Source organism: Haliaeetus albicilla, chromosome 4, assembly GCF_947461875.1.
Source record: "Haliaeetus albicilla chromosome 4, bHalAlb1.1, whole genome shotgun sequence".
In the NCBI taxonomy this organism is placed as follows: Eukaryota; Metazoa; Chordata; class Aves; order Accipitriformes; family Accipitridae; genus Haliaeetus; species Haliaeetus albicilla.
This window is the reverse complement of record NC_091486.1, coordinates 54,507,532-54,525,756: the sequence shown is the minus strand read 5'-3', so window position 1 is coordinate 54,525,756 and position 18,225 is coordinate 54,507,532. Positions and strand designations below refer to the sequence as shown.

The 18,225-nt window shown below is 43.3% G+C and overlaps 1 protein-coding gene across 7 annotated transcripts in view; it reads right to left on the bottom strand.

The window, feature by feature from the left end:
• Nucleotides 1-156: 156 nt before the first annotated feature.
• CAMTA1 (calmodulin binding transcription activator 1) overlaps nucleotides 157-18,225 on the bottom strand; it is a 324,130-nt gene continuing 306,061 nt past the window's right edge. For 5 of the 7 annotated variants that reach the window (XM_069782903.1, XM_069782906.1, XM_069782904.1 and 2 more), the window contains one exon: nucleotides 157-3,659. In XM_069782903.1, coding sequence (XP_069639004.1) covers nucleotides 3,596-3,659 — 64 coding nt within the window. In that variant the 3' untranslated portion in view covers nucleotides 157-3,595. Of the gene's footprint in view, nucleotides 3,660-13,386; nucleotides 13,418-18,225 lie in introns of all 7 variants that reach the window. The other 2 variants (XM_069782905.1, XM_069782907.1) reach the window with 1 other exon arrangement.

Sequence of the window (18,225 nt, the reverse complement as noted above, 5' to 3'; positions counted from 1 at the left end):
GTTCAGATTATAACCCACAGGAAACTAGATGCAACTTACAAGCAGGCCATGTAGTAAAAGAAACGGATTTTTTTCATGGTTACGTACAGTGACTAAAGGACTACACCATGCTTTTCAACTAGGATAGAAGAGACATGTTTAAAGAAAGGCGCACACTTTGTATGGGGAAATTTTCTTTGTTTTTAATTTACAGCAGAAAGAATATAAAGCATTCAGAAAACATTTTCCATATTTTAAGGGCAATTCAAAACATTTTGCATGGTTCCAGCAGCTGAGTTCTTCAACAGATCCATTGATTCAGTGATGCTTTACATGCACGGTTACAAAAATAAAACTTACAAAAGAGAAGACATCTATACTAGTTTTACATGCAAGTCTTGGGGACCCCCCATTGGGCACCAGCTATTGTGTGGAACTGCCATAAGCGTGCAACCAGAGAGGGGGTTCATGTTATATTCTGTATTTCTTTCACACAGTATTACTGCTGTCGAATGTGTTTCACAAAGGAGCAATTCCATTATCAGAAGACAGAAGATCTGGCTCCTGGCACTTGGGAATTTGAATTTTCCCGGAAAGCTGCACTTACTTATCTTCCGTGACAATGTAAGTTCCACAACCAAGAAACGGGTGAGCAGAATCACTTCACTGCGGGGGGAGTCTTTCTAACTCCCCAGTGATACACTGAAGGGTTATGGCCCGACACAACAAAGCACTTGGAAGCTGTACTTGGCTTCAAGCATGCAAGTAGTTCTGTTGCGCCCGTGGAATCGCTTGCATGTTTAACAGCAAGTACATGCTTAAACGTTTGGCTGAAGCAGGATCTAGATTAGTAGATACACCACCAGGCCCATGGATCTGGAAGAGTAATTTGAAATAGCTCTGTATATTACTGAATCATTTTCTGTAAAGACAGGGAGTTAAAACATTTCCACTGAGGTCACTACTCTTGTTAGGAAAAGGTCGATTCTATATTGTCACGTATTGGTTAATGGGAGCAACATTTCAGTTTCAAAATGTCAGAGTTCTTCCAGTATTAATACAGAGCATTTCCAATTCATTCCAAAGGAGATTCTTCGGCGTCTCCTGTTCCGTTTTTGCGCAAGCAGAAAATTTAACGGTTAAGGTCCCAATTCCATACTGTAAATCGAGGCTATGAGGCTGCCCACAGGCACAGTGTGAGCGCCAGACTGTTCGTTTTTCTTTTTTCCCTTTTTTTAAATTGAATCAGGTCATAAAGCAGCAGTTCAGAAATGTACAAGAGAATTCTGATAATGAGCTATAGCACATCTACTGTAATTCAATGCTGGCAGTGAAAAGAAGTAATTAAAAACAGGTACAATTATAGAAAAGGCACCAAGAGCACTGACCCCAGTTTTTTTTGCCACAATCTTTGTTTTTACTCTTCTTTTAAAGACACCAGTTTAAAAGCTTCTTATGTGTGAATATTTTTAGGCTTCACAACAAGCCTTGCGTTTAAACATTGCAGTTGGTGGCCGGGATCAAGCAAGAACAACTATTCCAAAACTAACAATCTCAAATTTACACCAGTCCATTCAGAGATTTTAAACTGCCACAAGCAAAACAAACACAGAGGAGCAGTTTCTGATCTCAGACACATGTACATAACCCACAGTAACGACATGGACTTCAGGAGTTTCTTCCCTTACATTCCTGTGTAATAAAGATCAGAACCTGGTTCCCATTGTCGAGAATTTGTGACAGTTTTAAATTAGTAGTTCAATTTAAAAAAATCTAATTTCTTTGGCTCCTCACTATGTGGAAATAGCAATATACCATGACACCCCTACAAGATCAGTTTGCATCTTTTTTTAAGTTTTACTGAATTTTTTAAAATTTTTTGTGCAATTTTTATTACATTTTCTGACTTCCAGCAGGAGATATGAAAATGTGAAACATATTTTCTACTTTCGTACTATTTCTTTTTTTTTTTTTTTTCATTTTATGTTCATTCTACGTGTTCTTTATTGGAGTGAGTGTATGGTGTTAAGCTAGATACGGTTTTTGTACTCTTATGATTATCTGCTTTGCAAAAGTAACTTAATTTTCTTAAGCAATATTAGCATTCACATTACTTGGCACCATTGGCAAAAAAAAAAAAAAAAGACGGGGAAAAAAAAAGAAGGAAGGAATAAACAAATAAAATCCAACCAAACCGAACTCCTGGTAGCCAAAATCAAATGTAAACATATCCTTTTTTTTTCTTTTTTTTTTTTTTTTTAAAGTAATGTTGCTCTGCCTTTTTTTCCTAAGTCTAAATACAGTAGCTCTTTTTTGCCATTTAGTCATGCTTTAGCAAAAATGTTCTTCTAAAGAACATTTAAAATAAAGTTTCTTATAGTGAAATAAAGTTTTTGTTTCATTTTACAGACCATAGCCACTAATGCTTTGCTTTGTTCATTTCTTTTTCTTGAGTTCATGCACATATCTCTTTGTTTTAATATATACAATATGTACAAACAATACATCCACACTCTTCTCGTTCATTCAGACAAAACTATACAAATAATAATTTTATCTTGCCAAGTTATTGACCCTTTGTGAATAAAATATTTAGTAATTAATCAATATATTCCCTTTCAAATATTTTTTCTCATTTTCCATTTCTACCTTCTATATATACAGAAACTGCCCAGATTTTGATGAAGTAGCCAAAATAAGAAATTTACTGGCCAGAATGCAGCACCACTCTGATCTTTAGGTGGTATAAAATGTCCAGGCAACATATGTATGTGACTCTGCAAAATGACAAGAGGTTTGACAAGTACTTAAGATAAAAAGCTACATGTTTTACAAATTATTTTCTGAACTTAATTCAAATAATAGTACATGAAAGTAAGGCTAGAAAATAAAGTGCTGAATATGAGAGAAAGTACATGACAATTGATATGTTTGCAGGTTCTAGTAAAAATACCAAAAAAACTTTTTAAAACTTGCTTAAGCTGCTCTCTCCATTCCTCATGCATTACCCGTTTATCTCATACACCAACCCCTTCTGTAAGTTCCCACGGGATGTATTAAAAACCTGCAGATTTAAAAAGTTGCATTAAGTGTGCTGTAGAGATTTAAATAAAACACAAAGGACAGAAGTGCGAAGGAAATGAGGATGCATGGACCCAATAAAGATGTACTGATCTAAGCCCCTCCACTGAGACTCTCAAAGCTTCAGTTTCTTGGAGATGACTGACAGGTGCAGGAACAGCATTCTTGTGTTGCTTGTGCATTCCCACCTTTTCTTAACAATATTTTTGGTATAATATTTGTACAGTTCCACATGTTGTTTAATACAGCCCTATATGAAAAGGATAATTAATCGCTTCTTCCTTCTTGGAGAATGAAGCAACTCACAATTTCCTCCTGGTGTCTTTTGTTTTCCCCATGATCCAACAGAAGATTGAGTTCCAAGATGTCTTGCTGAACAAATTAAAAGTTGTCCATGAAAGTGCAAATGCAATGACCAAAACATTACTGTTAAAATCCTGCAGCTGGTATTTCCAGAACTGCAGTGGGTATTTTTGTTGTTGTTGTTGCATGTCTCTGCTAAAAACAGAAAATGAAAACAGTCTGAAAAGCAATGTCACATTGCTACGGGATGCTGCTGCGTATCTTCAAGTTCCTTGGCCTTTTTCAATTCTTTCACTCTGAAAAAACAAAGAGGAGCTATATAACACTTCTGTCGCAACTCTCTTTCAAGACAGAAAACCCAAAATGATTCCTCGCTCTAACCTCCCGTGCAAAGGAGCCAGCTCCCAGAGGAATGACAGGAGGACAATACGTTCCTGACACCACAAACAGTTGGAAGCGCAAGAATGGGCCGCTAGAAATCCAAGACAAAACACATTTGGAAAGATATACTTATTTCCAGCTACTGTTTTTTCCTGGTATTTGTAACTACAGCTGGACTTTGTTCTGGTATTGGCCTATTTAATTGCCTGGGCAGTTGTAGGACTGCTGTTCCTTAACTGATTCTGCAGCTGCCCGCTATTCCAGCTGTTGCAGCAAAGGGGCTTTTCAGTGTTGACCTCTTTTCTCCATACATCGCTGAAGCGTGAACAATTTGATGTCATGCCCAGCACAGTAGGGGAAAATCAGTCAGTTGTACTTACAGGGGCAGCGTGATGTTGATACAGAACGTCACGTAAGGAAGTGTTTCTATGCGAGCGGAAGAACCGGTATGGGTGTGAAGAAAGAGAATTTACTTCACACTTCCTCCAGCTGCTAGCAGCTGTATCTAGCACGTTGTTGGCAGCAGACTCATGTTTTTTCCCAGCCAGCAGCGGAGGACGCTGCGTGCCAAGGGTGATGAACCTACAGCGTGGAAGAGTCACTCTGCCTAGATGTGGCCTAATGCTTCAGTTCTCAACTCTTCAAATGCATGCAATACACTACCTCCTCTAGCATTTGTCAGCATGAGAACTAAATCATAGCTGAAAGCTGAAATAATTAAAAATTAAATTAAAAGGATGAAGAGAAGGGAATAACTTCAATTACAGTTCAAGTAAAGCAGAATTCGGCATTGGTGCTGGAGTAGCAGCAATCCTCTGCTCCGGCTGACAAACTGGCTGTGTGTCAGTGAAGGCTCCCTGCAAAGGAGCCAAAACAAATCCACGGGGACGTCCCATGCTGCCCCTAAAGCCGAAGGCGGGTGCCCAGCTGAGCTTGGGGCAGCTTGGCTCTGCCTCCTTTTGCAGGGAGCTCCTTTCTGCAGTGCGATCCCTTTGCCACCTGCCTCCACATGCCTCCCCTCTGCTACTGCAAGGGGAGGACCCCCCGAAAGGAGCAGAACCCAGCCTACATTAAGGTGACCTAGCAAAGCATGTACGTGCCCTACTGATGTCGCAAAAACTTGAAAGGACAAATAACAAAGGTATGGTACAAAGGATTGTGTCAGAGCTGCAAGTCTGTGTAACAGAATCCAACTAAGGGTGAATGACTTTAAGAAAGCCTAAGTAAATACAGATAGCAAAAGATGTTGGGAGAGCTACACGGCAGCAATGCCAGTTTGTAGCTTCTGTACGTTGACTTCCACTCACACATCCTCTTTTGACTCTTGCGCCAGCCTGCTCATAGAAGGATACACTGAAGGCTGCAAACTGACCTCTCTAAATGTGCCTCCATTTCACTGTTTCCTTTATTCATTTTTCTGCATGAACTATTACTCAGAATCACAGTCAAAAGGGAGCTGTCTGCTTCTAACTCCTTGTTTTAGCTGACTCAAAGCTCTAAGCACTCAAAGGCATTCTCTTTATTTGTGAAACTGGGGGAAACAGGAGTCCATGAATAAATCACACTAACCAGCATGCAGGTCAGACCTTTGCTAAATACCTTAATTCCACCAAACTGTTTGAGAATATCATGTATGGAAAGACAGAGGGCTCTACTAGTCCAAATGCACATGCCCTTTGCAGAGGCTGAAGACCCACATCCAAGGGGCCAACAGCACTCCTCTGAAATCTGAGTCTGGCAGAGGGGTGCCTCAGTGCAGCCATCCCAGATGCCAAGAAGTGCTCTGATCCCCGGGCTGAGGAAGGGGCAAGGCAGCGAGCAGCACAACTGGTTCTGAATTCCTGCCTGGGTAGCGCTGTGCCGAGCCTAAATGCCTGCCACAGCTTCACAGAGAAATTTTCCACAGGGAAATTTTGGCTCTGCGCAAGCTGGTGTCTAAAAGATGTCTCCTGCTGACATCAGGGGAGTGGGGGCTTTAGCTCACAAATGACAAACTGGCCAACCTCAGTATATTTTGTTTTCTTTCTTTTCTTGCAGCAGAAAAGCAGCCTCTCCCTTGAAATTATTACTAAAATTTCTATTACTGCACCACTTAGAAGCGGAAGGTGAGCCAAGATCCCTGCTGTGCTAGAAAAATGTGGTGTGCCTCTGTGCACTAGGTAATTTTTAAGGCTTAGATTAACTATGTTCAAGATACCATCAATTAATGCATGATTCGCAGTGCAACTTCCAAGTGTTTTCCGTTGCACTTCAGTACAGTAATGTAAAATTAACCTGTTATTATAGATCTCTTACTGAGAACATGCACATTAGATAAGCTGGTGGCTCTTTCACTGAGACATGCTATACCTTAGTTTAGCACTTCAACATGCAAGGGCTACACTAACAAAGCACTTTTGCTGGAAGAATGCAAGACATGCTTTGCTGCAAACTTCAACCTACAGCATGCAGTATCTGTACTGGTGCAGACCTATTGAATCTGTTTAACTGGAACACACATGCCAACAGAAGTTAATTGCTGCAGCGCTCAACATTTGCACTAGTACAGATCCTATTCAGAAGTATGCAATGCTTTCCTTGGTCAAGTGTGCTTGACATCGGCTTACAGATTTTCAGGCTTATAAAAATGTTGCAAGTGCAATGATAATTACTGCTTAAAAACATAAGCACATACTAATACAGAATTTCCCTACAGCAAAGTTACAGACTTTGAAATGCATCATGGGTACATTACTGAAAGATGCAGTTTAGTATGTAATGGCTTAAAACAAACCCTGCGTTCCACAGCATTTATAAACTTGCACTTCAGGATGATGACCATCCACATTTACTAAGCTACCACATTTTTTTAATTAAACTAACCTCTGTGTGCAGTACACATAATTATGCATGTATTACATTAAAAATGGGAGCACAGGTAGGTACTCTTAAGGCCTTTATTTGTACAATACACTGCCTGGTAGGTATGAAGACCTGCAGTCTGTGGCTGACAATCTCTCCTCCACGCTCAGAAGACCCGGCACTGGGAGGCCAGAGACGTTCTCCCCTCTCCCGGCAGCTGGCTCGAGGCAGCCCCGCTCGGCTGTGGGATCTGCAGCATAGCACAGCCCAAGTGGAACTCAAGTACCTCTAACTGCTACCAATAACTGAACAAATCCATGGCCAGGCCGGCACTTAGGAAGCACTGAAGTGGTGTTGTGAATGCCCCTGCTTCTTCCCCAACCCAGGGCTAAACGTGGTGTGCCACAACACGCGTACGCATCAAGCGAGATACCAGCCCAAGATAATCCATTCATTTTGTCATTTAAAACAACTGTTCTTAAACAAGCCTTTGAACTGCTTTACCAGGAGAACCTAAAACTAATTGTTTTCAACCAATTAAATTCTTTATTGGAGAGTCTGTGCTGCAGCCTTTCCTGTGTCTTAGAAGTCCTTTTAGTCCTCATCTAACACTTCTTTTCTTTTTGAGTAAGTTCCTTACTCAGTGGTACTCTGATTTGATTTTGTTACAACTGTATGAAGTGTTAATACCCCCCACTCAGTGTGGGGCTGGTATTCCCTCTTCATTAAAGCTCGGTGTAATGAACCCTCTAAATTTTCAAAAGCAGTCAAAAATACAGTTTGACCAGGGAAGAACTTTGGACAAATTAGGACCCCTGAAAAAGAAACCCACTGAGTAAGTGCTGCTAGAAGTGAACAATATAGCATTGCCTTCACGGTAGAAGGTGATCTTCCTTGGTTCGTACTTTTCTGCTCTTAAATTCAGGCAAGGGAAAAGGGCCAAAGCGTAGCATTTACAGTTACGAGCATTAATAAACTGCTCTAAGAAAAAGAACACTAGGGCAATTAATAAAATGGTACAGCAGAAAGGATGTTCTTAGAGAAGATGTTTCAATCCAGTCTGGCAGACTTCCAGTGAGACTTTTTTCTTTTTTTTAAATAGCAGAAAAAACAAGCGTGCCGAGAGCAAGTAATACCAGCAGGCCAGGTGCTGATGGATGGTACGCAAACCTCTCCAGAGGTCTACAGGCGCTGGTATGCTGGTTTGGATCACTTCTGGAAGTGCCCCCAGCTGCATGGGGACTGGAGGCGAGGACAGTTCCAGTGATGCATGGCTGCAAGCCAGAGAGCACCAGAAAGGGTAACAGGCTCCAGCTGTTGCAAGGCTCCAAACAAGAAGTACCATCCTATGTCAGCAGCTACTGAAACCATGCACAGAATTGCAAAGACCATAAATTTGCTTTTGCACTGATGAAGCCTTCAACAAAAACCTGCTCAAATAACATTTCCTCTAGGCAGTAAGCGCCTCTAAGGGCCAAAGTCATTCCCTCGGCAATTGCTGAAGAGCAGATGGACAGAAAAAGCACGTGCAATCGAGATGACCACCGCTAAGGTGTGTGAATCACAGCCGTGGTGCTGACGCACAGATCGGGAAAAGAAGATGATTTCAACTCTGACCTTTGAACCCTGACGCTTGGGAGCTATGTCCCAGTTCCCAGATTGCTCCAGCCAGACAAAGCTTCTGCCCTTTGAACTGTGTTACTTACTCGGACACCATACAGGAGGTTGCATCATTACGTGCTGAAGCAATGTAGAAAGCAACAGCCCCAGAAGCGAGCAGCAGCTCCTCTCCCCACGCGCCCTCCCCAGTCTTGTATGGGAGTGTGTCAGCAAATGAATTAGGCCTACTTAGAGAAAGTTACAGCAAACGATGGCTTCATGGGTAAAGCGTAACACAAAGCTGCTTCATCAAATTTACTCCATAATGCCCAGCCAGGGAAATGTTTAATGAATCTGAATGCTGAAGATCAGTATAAAGGACAGGGTGCAGGAGCCAGAGAAGGCTGTCTGGCAAGTTACCTGTTGCTCTGAGAGCTGAAATGGCCTGTGGGACATTTAGGAAAAGAGAGCTCTTGCCTTTTTCCAGATATCTCATTTGGGCAGCAAAACAAAAAAGACAGAAAGGCCCAATAAGAATGACACCCCAGAGCACGCGGTCTGCGACTTAACACCCACATTTGAGTTCCAAATACATTCAGCCCCTGCAAGAGGTAAATGAAAAAAGAAATTACGTTGAAAACTTTTGTTGCAGGTACAGTGACGCATATCCCAATACGACATTTTCTCACATCATCCTGAACTCGAACAAACGGGACTTTTCAATCCCTTAAAATTTTCCCCCATTCTCAATCCTACTATGAGATGTAAGAAACTGGGTACTTAAATGCAATGGCTGCTGCATGGCACATATTAAAAACACACAAAAAATACGAGTCCTAGTTGCACAGGAGCAGGAAAGGGCTTGTTGCTGAAATGCCAAGAGAGGGAAGGGTATGCACAGAACAACAAAATCTAGTAGATGATGTTTATTTAGGTATGAAATAAAGTTGTACTTACCGGAGAAACTGACTTCAGGTGTTACATGCACACTCCCCAAACCGGAGAGCAGCATTTAATCAAACCGTCAGAAACGGAGTGGGGGTAAAGGCATCTATTTTTAAATGAAAGATGCCGTGAATGAATACAGTCTTTATTACTCAGGATCATAGATAACACGCGTGCTTGTTCTGCCCCAGAGAGGACAGAAGTTTCGCCATAGGCGGAAAGCGACTGGCTAGCCTCGTGATGTCAAAAGACTTGCTCCTTGTGATCTGCTCCAGATCACCTGCCTACCAAGAGTACGGCAGAGAGGGTCAGAGTTCAAGCGGCCGTGTATTTTTGTTCATGTCCTATATCTGGACTTTGAGCAAAGCTCTCCTTCACAGGAGGCTACAGTGGATGGTTAACCAATGAGCAGGGAAACATTTGTGTAGCAGGCACTGTGATTAGCTGTAATGTGTCCACTAGAGCGGCTTCCCCTGAGATGAAAACTTTTACTTAAAGGCAACAGTAACTGCATATATTTTTTTTTTTTTCTAGAAAGTCTTTTAATTTCTACCACGGAAAGATAGCAAGTTTTGTCTCTTATAAGTTGGCCAATAAAATCTCCCACCTCTCCCTTTTTACTGATCCTGGTGTAATGTAATGCTGATAAATCCAGAAAAATTAATGATGAAATCAATTTGAAAAAAGGTTTTCAAACTGAAACACGGAAGCAAATGCTGTGATCATTTATCTGCACCCACAGACTACAAAAGCAGTGTCAGTGTACCGAGTACATCAAATTTGTATATTACAGACAGACATATGTTTGCATGCATTCCTTCAGCATATATGGAGATGTCAGCTTGTGCACATCAGAAGGCCCAGAAATACTTTTCTTCTGTGCATGCACGCCAGCAGCGTATGCACACAGGTTGCTATCAGAATGCAAAGCAGCAAAGAATCATTTGCTGTAAACAGACTTATTTTGGCACAACAGCAGCTAATACATTTTGTGATGGTTCATAGCTTACTTCTTCCAGATAAGCAGAGAACTCCCCGATTTCCAGATCAATCCCACATCACTTGCCATTCAAGGCAAAACCTGCAAATGCTACTAAACTTTCAGAATCTGCTTCCTGCTGATCTCTCATACTGTTACATACACAAAGCCTTAAAGTGCAACCACTATTTCTCCTCCAGTACTGACGACGGGCCTGTCAGCTGCACCAAGAGCAGAATCACCATACAGTATCTATGGAGCGTGCCCTCAGGGCTGGCTTCCCCAGCTTCGTTTGAGTCCAGGGAGCTGTGCGCTAGCTGTGGGCCTGGACCCTGCCCTTGCTCCTCTTTACAGTCCCCTCTACTAGTGCACTGACCGCGCAACACCGGTCGCTTTTAGTGTATCTTGAGACTGCAGCATGCATCTCCTCTCTTCAGTAGGAATCCCAGCTTTGAACGGAAAGGCACAATTGCTTCATTCTTCTACATCCAAGTTGTACGTTGCACATTCTTTTCAGTGTTGAATCCAACTAGCCCACTTTGGTATGCACTTTTTAAGTTTAAATTATTTCTCCTATTCATAGGACAAAGGTCATAAAACATATTCCCCTCCTGCCTGGCAGGCAAAGCTTACACACAGCGCTGCTAGCGGAGAACGCAGCACAGCTTCCAGCCCGTGCCATTCCCAGGGCAGACGGAGGTGCCCAAGAGAGCAGGGTGCAGCAGGAACTGTGCTGGCACACCCACACGCAGCCAGCCAAATCAGCTAAGCAGGAATTCTCTGGAGAGAAGGAAGACTGAGAAGAGAGCACCAAAATTGCAAAAACAGGAGTAGCGGGAAGAAGGAAGATATTTTGAGCATACCAGCATCTAGCTGCGGATATGCATGCTAGTCCCTTTTCTTACACACTGTGGGACATGGTCCACCGCTAGCCAGACAAAACCAGGGAAGACTGGGAGACCCCCAGTTATCTCCAGGTAGTGTTAAGAGAAGAGGTCTCACCAGGAAGCGCCCTGCTGCAGAACGAGTCTGAGGCAGGGCAGGGAGAAAAACATCGGCTCTGTCTCTTCTGTTCCTGCAACTCCTATCTTGCACCAGTTTCTTCCAGTTCTGCTGCTTTTGAAAGGGTTTCACACCCTCGACAGGACTGTAGCATTTGACTTTTGCTCAGAGAAGAGACAGAGCGGGTGCATCTGCCATTCTGGTTGGCAGGGGCCCTGCAGCTCAGCCTCCTCTGTCCCACGACCCAAAGCGTGTCGGGCGGCAGCAAGGCTGGCTCCGCACTTGCGCACCAGAGTTTGCACCAGGTTCCTGCCACAACGGGCACACGCTGCGCTATAGGGGCTGAGGAGCTGCAGCTCCTTGCTCAGGACCATCTCAGGATAGGAGGAAGGAGGTCGGGACACTGCCTGCCGGGGAGGGAAGGTGTGCTGTTGGGCCAGCCCCAGGCAGCTCTGCCCTGCAGTGTGCTGCTCTACTGGCTGCTAAATAAAATGTTGTCATTTGTCTGCAGCATTCATTACTGCCCCATGGATATGGTAACTGACCCCAAGATTAAAGATGGTTAAACTTGCTAATGTTTTTTCGTATAAAAGTAGACACTTAGGTCCTTACAACAGAGGAAGGCCGATTTATCTAATCAGAAGAACTTTTTTTTAAGTTACTTCCAGTGAATTTTATTTTTCAAAACCCATTTATGTTTTTTTCTTCAACAGGCTTTTGAAACCAGACACCCAACTGTAGACCAAAAATTACTAGCCCTAGTTATACACAAAGAATCAGGTTAGTAGAAGCAAGTCACCCAGTCAGTCCACCATTATGAGAATACAAGCTATTTTTACAGTTCCTGACTTAACCTGCATTAGTTGTAAAGCACGTTACCGTATGTGCTAAGACCTGGAGCTATATTTTCCAGCTAACAACTTCACAGCGTTGGTGTCTCTGCAACCAGGAGTAATGTTTCTCTTCATCAGGGCAAGATCCATGAAAGTAGCACTTAAAGCAGTTAGGGCTGATCCGGGCCTTTGTCCCCATTTCATCCAATTCTTACTTCATTTGTCATTAGTAAAGAACCCAAATTGTTACTTAGAAAGAGATGTCATTAGCTTCTGCTTCTTTGTTAGGCTCCATAGGCTTAAGCCCAATTCAGACTCTCACTCCTAAGTCATAAAAATTGCCTCTGCAATTTGCAATCAGTAAACCTCCACAATCAACAATTCAGGTTTTTGTTCTGAATGTTAAGTGGAAGCAGGAATCCAGGTCATCCCTCCCTCTGCCTCTCCTCCCTTGCTGAAATAGGAGTAATAAGCACACAAATGGTGTTATTTCCAACTGCAGTTTTTGACAAAGAATAATCCTGCTGTCCTCCAACCTCTCAAATGCAAGATGGCACTGAGCAGTCCCGCTGACAACTCGGGCACGTGCCTTAAAAGCCACAGCATTCCCTGCTCGTGCAGGGACTGTGACCTGCCGTGGGAACACTTTGGCCTATTCCCACCCTGCTGTGGGGCTAACCAGCCCACTAACATGACCGAGCACAAAGGCAAGCAGACTCTTTTCATGCTGAGAATGAGACCCCCCGAGAGAAGCTCACTCAGCACATGCTATAACACAGTTATAGCACCTTCATTTCATTTTTTTTTTGTTTTCCTTCCCACTACGTAGATTAACAGCTGAGAGAAGCAGTTGTCAGAAAGCTGGCCCTAGTAAGGTAAGCAGATGTGTAACTTACTGATGACCAGCTTCTAGAAGGTAAGCATTGATGCTTAACCACCTTAGGGAGTAAAAAGCAGTATGAAGAGCTCTTCTGCTTCTTGCTGGCTCAGGCAGAAACAAACACCCACCTAGAGTAGGCTGCATCTGTACTGCAGCTTCCTACCACCTACACTGAACGCTGTCGCAGTCCCAGGACAAAGGACATTGTTACTCATTGAGTGTGTGTGAGCACAGACCCCGTCAAGTTCCAAAATCTACTAGCAGCCATTTTGGATACTGAAAAAATATCCCACCGACAACGCTGCCTGAGCATGCCCATGATGAATATACATGTCCTTTTTCACACATTCATGCATTGGTAACGTCTACTGCAGAGCTCTGTCCTGTTATAAAAGCAGCAGTGTTAGTCATTGCAGTAGGGTTAGTTTATACAGGATTCTGTTTCATATAATTAATGGAGGTGAAACTTACTGGCATATCTCGGCTGCAGCCCCATGCAAGCAAGCAAAAAGCAAAAATATTTAAAATGGAAGAGGAACTGGCTAGCAGGCAGCTACACTCACCCTTTTGTACAGCCTATGGTCCACCAGTGGGCTTCAGATTGCAAAACAATACCAAAGAGCTATTAGCACACACATGGCAATAACCATACCTTACCAAGAGCTTCACTTCAGGGAGGAGGAGACAATACTTCTGCTTGCCTGGAGAGAAAGAACCCTTCCCACTCCTGCCTACTGGACTCCTCCTCATTACCAGGGATGAGCAGTCCTGTGTTTAGGTGTTTTAGGGCAGGAAGTAATAAGCAAGTAAAATAAACCCAATACTGTCATCCCGGTGGCATTTCTAGCTGCATCCTGCCTTCCCTTGCAGCAATTGTCTGCCTTCTATCTCATTCCAAATGCTACTCCATGAAAAAACACTGCAGATCATAATCACAGCCTAGCAATGGCATAGGTACCTCTTGGAAGACTAAAATTTTCCTAAGAATCGGAGAAAGAATAGGAAATAGGAGGTTACCTTCTCAGTGAAAGCTGACGGTATGGACCATATATGGATTCAGCTCAGGAAACCCAAACCACTTTGGAGCTCTCGCATTTCCTTGTGGCTCTAGACGTATCATATCTGGGGATCTCTAAGTAGGTGGAGTCTTTCCAAACCCATTAAATACACAAACCTTGATTCTGCCTCACACAGGACAGCGTGCCAGGAGACAGCTCAACTCACAGTAGGTGTAATGGCAAGTTTTAGGTTGAAAGTTAGTCAAGTGCCAGCCAACAGGTCCAGGCACCATGGGAAGACGGGCAAAGCTCTCCTGGGAGGCCATGAAGTTTCTGTTTCTCACTCTCAATGAACAACACTTCTGTGGTGACAAGTTATGTTGATACCATGTTATGGCTGATGTATGTTTTTCACCACATTTTTGAGAATATGACAATAGATGGATAGTTTTGGGTTTGTTTTTTTTTCAAAGTCAAACGGAAACAATACATGTCTGACCGTCAGAATGACTGCTGCTGATGAATGACCACTTTTGTCTCCATGACACCTGATAATAGTCAGCTGCTAGAGCTCCAATATCTTCTCTAAGAATACATTTGACCAAAACTTAAATTTCTTTTCTGATTTTCATCAACATCTATGCATCCATTACTGAGAGAGCTCCAACCGCAGAACCTCTCTCATTAACTCTCTCAAACATCTGAAATACTGTCTGACCAGGCAACAAGCGTAAGTTCAGGAGATCAGAAAACACAAGACCAACATGCCTATGCACCCTGGATCCTCAAGCTGATAGGAATCATGTTTGCACTACTGAGCCTTTGTGTCAAAAAGCTAATAAGCAAAATAAGACAAGACAACCATTTAAGCTGTTCTGAATGCTAACAGACAAAGAGTTCTCATAACTGGCTTAAAGTAGAGTTTGATCACTTTAAAATAGGAAAAAAACAACCAACCAGATGGTTGCCAGGGGAAAGCCTGAGTAAATCTTGCCTAAAGGCTACAGAATAAGCTCTTAAGAGTCATTTATTGGCCCAGCAACAGAATCTGCTTGTGGACAAAACCCTAGGTTAAACAGTTTCATTTTTCTTTAAGGTTGAATTTCTGAACTTTAAGAATTTACTGCCTTTTCACTTAGCTCACTATCCTTACGACAGACTGCAAACGGCTTTTACAGCCTCCTCCCCCATCTCTATCAGCTGACAGAAATCTGCTACAAGATCCTGCTTCTTTGATGTTCCTGTGCATGCTCTCTTCTCTCTCACTCCCTCAGATTTTCCAAAAATATCTGTCATTTCTATCCTTTGCACTGACAAGGCACTGTGGTTTAACAAGTGGCTCCACAGTGCCATTTTTATGCTACAGACCATTAAATAACATTAGGTGTTAGTTGCTACGGCTTGCCCCTGGATGTTCAGGAGCTTGGATGGCTGAAGCATTTCTTTATGGAGCCTGGGCCTTTCTTAATTTCTTGTTTATAGCAGCAGCATGCTAATTTTGAGCATTTCAAGAGCAGTCCGCGATGGGATTCCAACAAGCAGTACTCCTGAAACAGCACGTGTGGCTGTTAGCCTAAGTACCAGTCACATCATCAGCAGCTGTATCCTGTGTGAGCATTACACAGGACACACAGTAGACTGAATGAATATAATTAGGAGGCTTATACAGAGGTGGTTTTAAACTTACTTAACATTCTAAGTTTCATTACCCTTAGAAAGAGGCAAGCAAGAAAAGTCAAGCAGTGAGGAATAACTGTGATTATTAAGACACAGAAGGAAAATTCAGAAAGCCTGAAGACGACCAGATGAGAGGGAAGCAATGCTCTCATCTTCCACCTGGTACCCCAGTGTACATGCACCACGAACAGGGCAGGTCAGAAAGGGGGTTGCAGAGCCAAGCTTGGGAAGGAACGAATGCAGGTGGTCTCGCCAGGATATGGCTGTGCTGGGGAAAGTGTGTGGATCTCCCCCTCGGGGCTGAGGGGGGCAAGGAAGCAAACGGGTCAGTCTGAGTCAGCTGAGATGATGAAGCAAGTGAAGCTCTCTTTTAGTAAGTAGATCTGTATCATTTCCAGTATTGTACTTTTCCTCTGCAGTTGTTTATGCAAGCAAAAGACTTCAATCTGTTTGTCTTCAAAATCCTTCGTGGTATTGTGTGCTGCTCTTCACAGAGCGCAAACAAGCTCAGGGACCAGATCTCTCGGTATGGTACTGGCAGCCAGGAGAGTCCGAGGGTCTGCGAGATACTTCAGCAGTGTGATCCCAGGATCACAGATGCAGCCTAAGTGCACAGAGCATGAAGTGTTTTGGCAAACGTCTTTCTTTGCAACTGCTTGCTACAGCTTTTTTGGCAAGCAGGAAGAATATGGGGAAAGAGGCCCAAACTTGTCACATGTCTAAACAGTTCTGTAAATCTAGTAGACTGGTAAATTTATGTCTTTTTCAAGCAGATTTAAATGCTGGTTTTGTCATTTTGGTAAGTCCTGCTTTTATTTTTAGCATTTGCCAATGCCAGAATGCTTCTGGTTAAAATTTGTGTCAGTTATTAATACTAGTTACACTAACACAGTTTTAAACCCTTAGGATTGCTTGGAGAAAGTGCATGACCATGAATGTGTGATCGTTTTTATTTCAGAAGGAAAAGCAAGGCAGTTTTGAAACACAGTTAACATCTTCAGGGTAAATAAGTTACTTTCTGATTTTGTTGCATCCTAGCCAAGAACCATGGATGAATTCCCAAGTAACCACAACCACTAACAAAGTGCCTACAGACAGACAGGACTGCACTGTTGCAGAAATGCCAAGTACTGCGCAGTGTGACATAAGCCAGACAGAGCCTACTGACAATGGATCCCCCCCCCAGCCCCCGCTTCTTCATTTTTATTTCCTGTCTATAAACACCCAAGACTTAAACCCATCTCCCAGAGATGCCTGGCAGCAGCGACCACGCTGCTGAAGAGAGAGGAGATCGACTACAGGCAAAGGGAAGGGTCTTGCCTGCAAACTTCAGCGATGCAAGTGAGTAGGGTCTCGCTCTACAAAGGAAACAGGAGACGCTGAGAAAGAGGACGGCAATGAGCTGAAGGCAAGAAAAACTCCTGAAATCACGGGCAATTTAAGCCCTGGAGGTCTAGGTGGAAAATTAACAGTTGGAGACTTAACTGAGCGTGGCTGAAGTGCATAGTGCATCCTGGACATTGGTGGGAAACCCAGGGATACAGCTCGTCGTGAGGTATTCTCTGGGCTTGTGTGTGATAGTTGGCTGTAACAGCCGCTGGCAGGTTGACCCTAGAGCCTCCATGGATGGAAACTGGCACATGGCTTCCCCAGGGACTGTCTGGATCTCAAGCAGATCTGAGAGGATACAGAAGTTCCAAGCCTCTGCCTGCTTCAGTGGGACATGCTGCCCAACAAACACAACAAAACAAACCTTTTGGTCTCTTCCACATGCCCAGCTGAGAGCAAGAAGCCACTTGTGCTTCTTTATGAACAACTGCGGCTGTTTCAAGTGCATTTGGAATTGGCCTGGAAATGATAAAGCCCTCTTTCTTGTCCACACATGTTACTTCGCACTGAACCTGCAGGTAAGATGTCCTTCCACAATGTGAGCCACACTGACTTCCTGCAAACTACAGCTCTGAAATCCTACAAAAAGGACTGAGTCTGTTTCTAAAATCAAGTTTATCACATGCCTCTGCCTCTCAGAGTTCTCCTTGTTCCAACATCACTGGGCTGAACTAGACATGCTTCAAAATGCATCAGGTCTGACCAGCTCCTGAGTGGATGAAATGCATGTGTGGTGAGAATGGAGGGAGCAGAGTCAGAAACATCTGAATTTACTTTTGTCTAGGCAAAGTTCCAGTTTGCAACCTGATCATATATGGGATCCTTTCATTGAGAAATCAAAACAAATGCCCTGCACATAGCAGAGCACTGGTATGACAGCGCTAGCTGCCACATGTGAATGCTTTGGCAAGCCTGTGCAGGTTCTCACACTGGCAGGAGATGATTCATCTTCATGTCTATGTCTGTACTCCCAGCTTACTGAGGTATGTGTGGAGTGGCTGATGTGAACTAACTTGTCCGCTGCTCTGTTGGCACATTCCACCTATCCACATTAAAAAGATCCCGTATTTGATGAGAGTTTACCAAAGGAACCTGTGACCAAACTAAAGGCATTTCCAGCATACACCAGATCGTCACATTTTGCACTTTCCCACGTACCATGAATGCTTTGTGCAGCACTTACAAGCTGCAGCTATGATTAAGTAAGCTTTTTTCAGACTTCCTCAAGTCCAACTTTTAAAGTCATGTGCCTTGCTTTGCTCAAAGCTTCCTTATTCTGTGTCTGCCCAACACAACCTGGGCTGCTTCACCATATCAGCAATGGAGCTGAACATGATT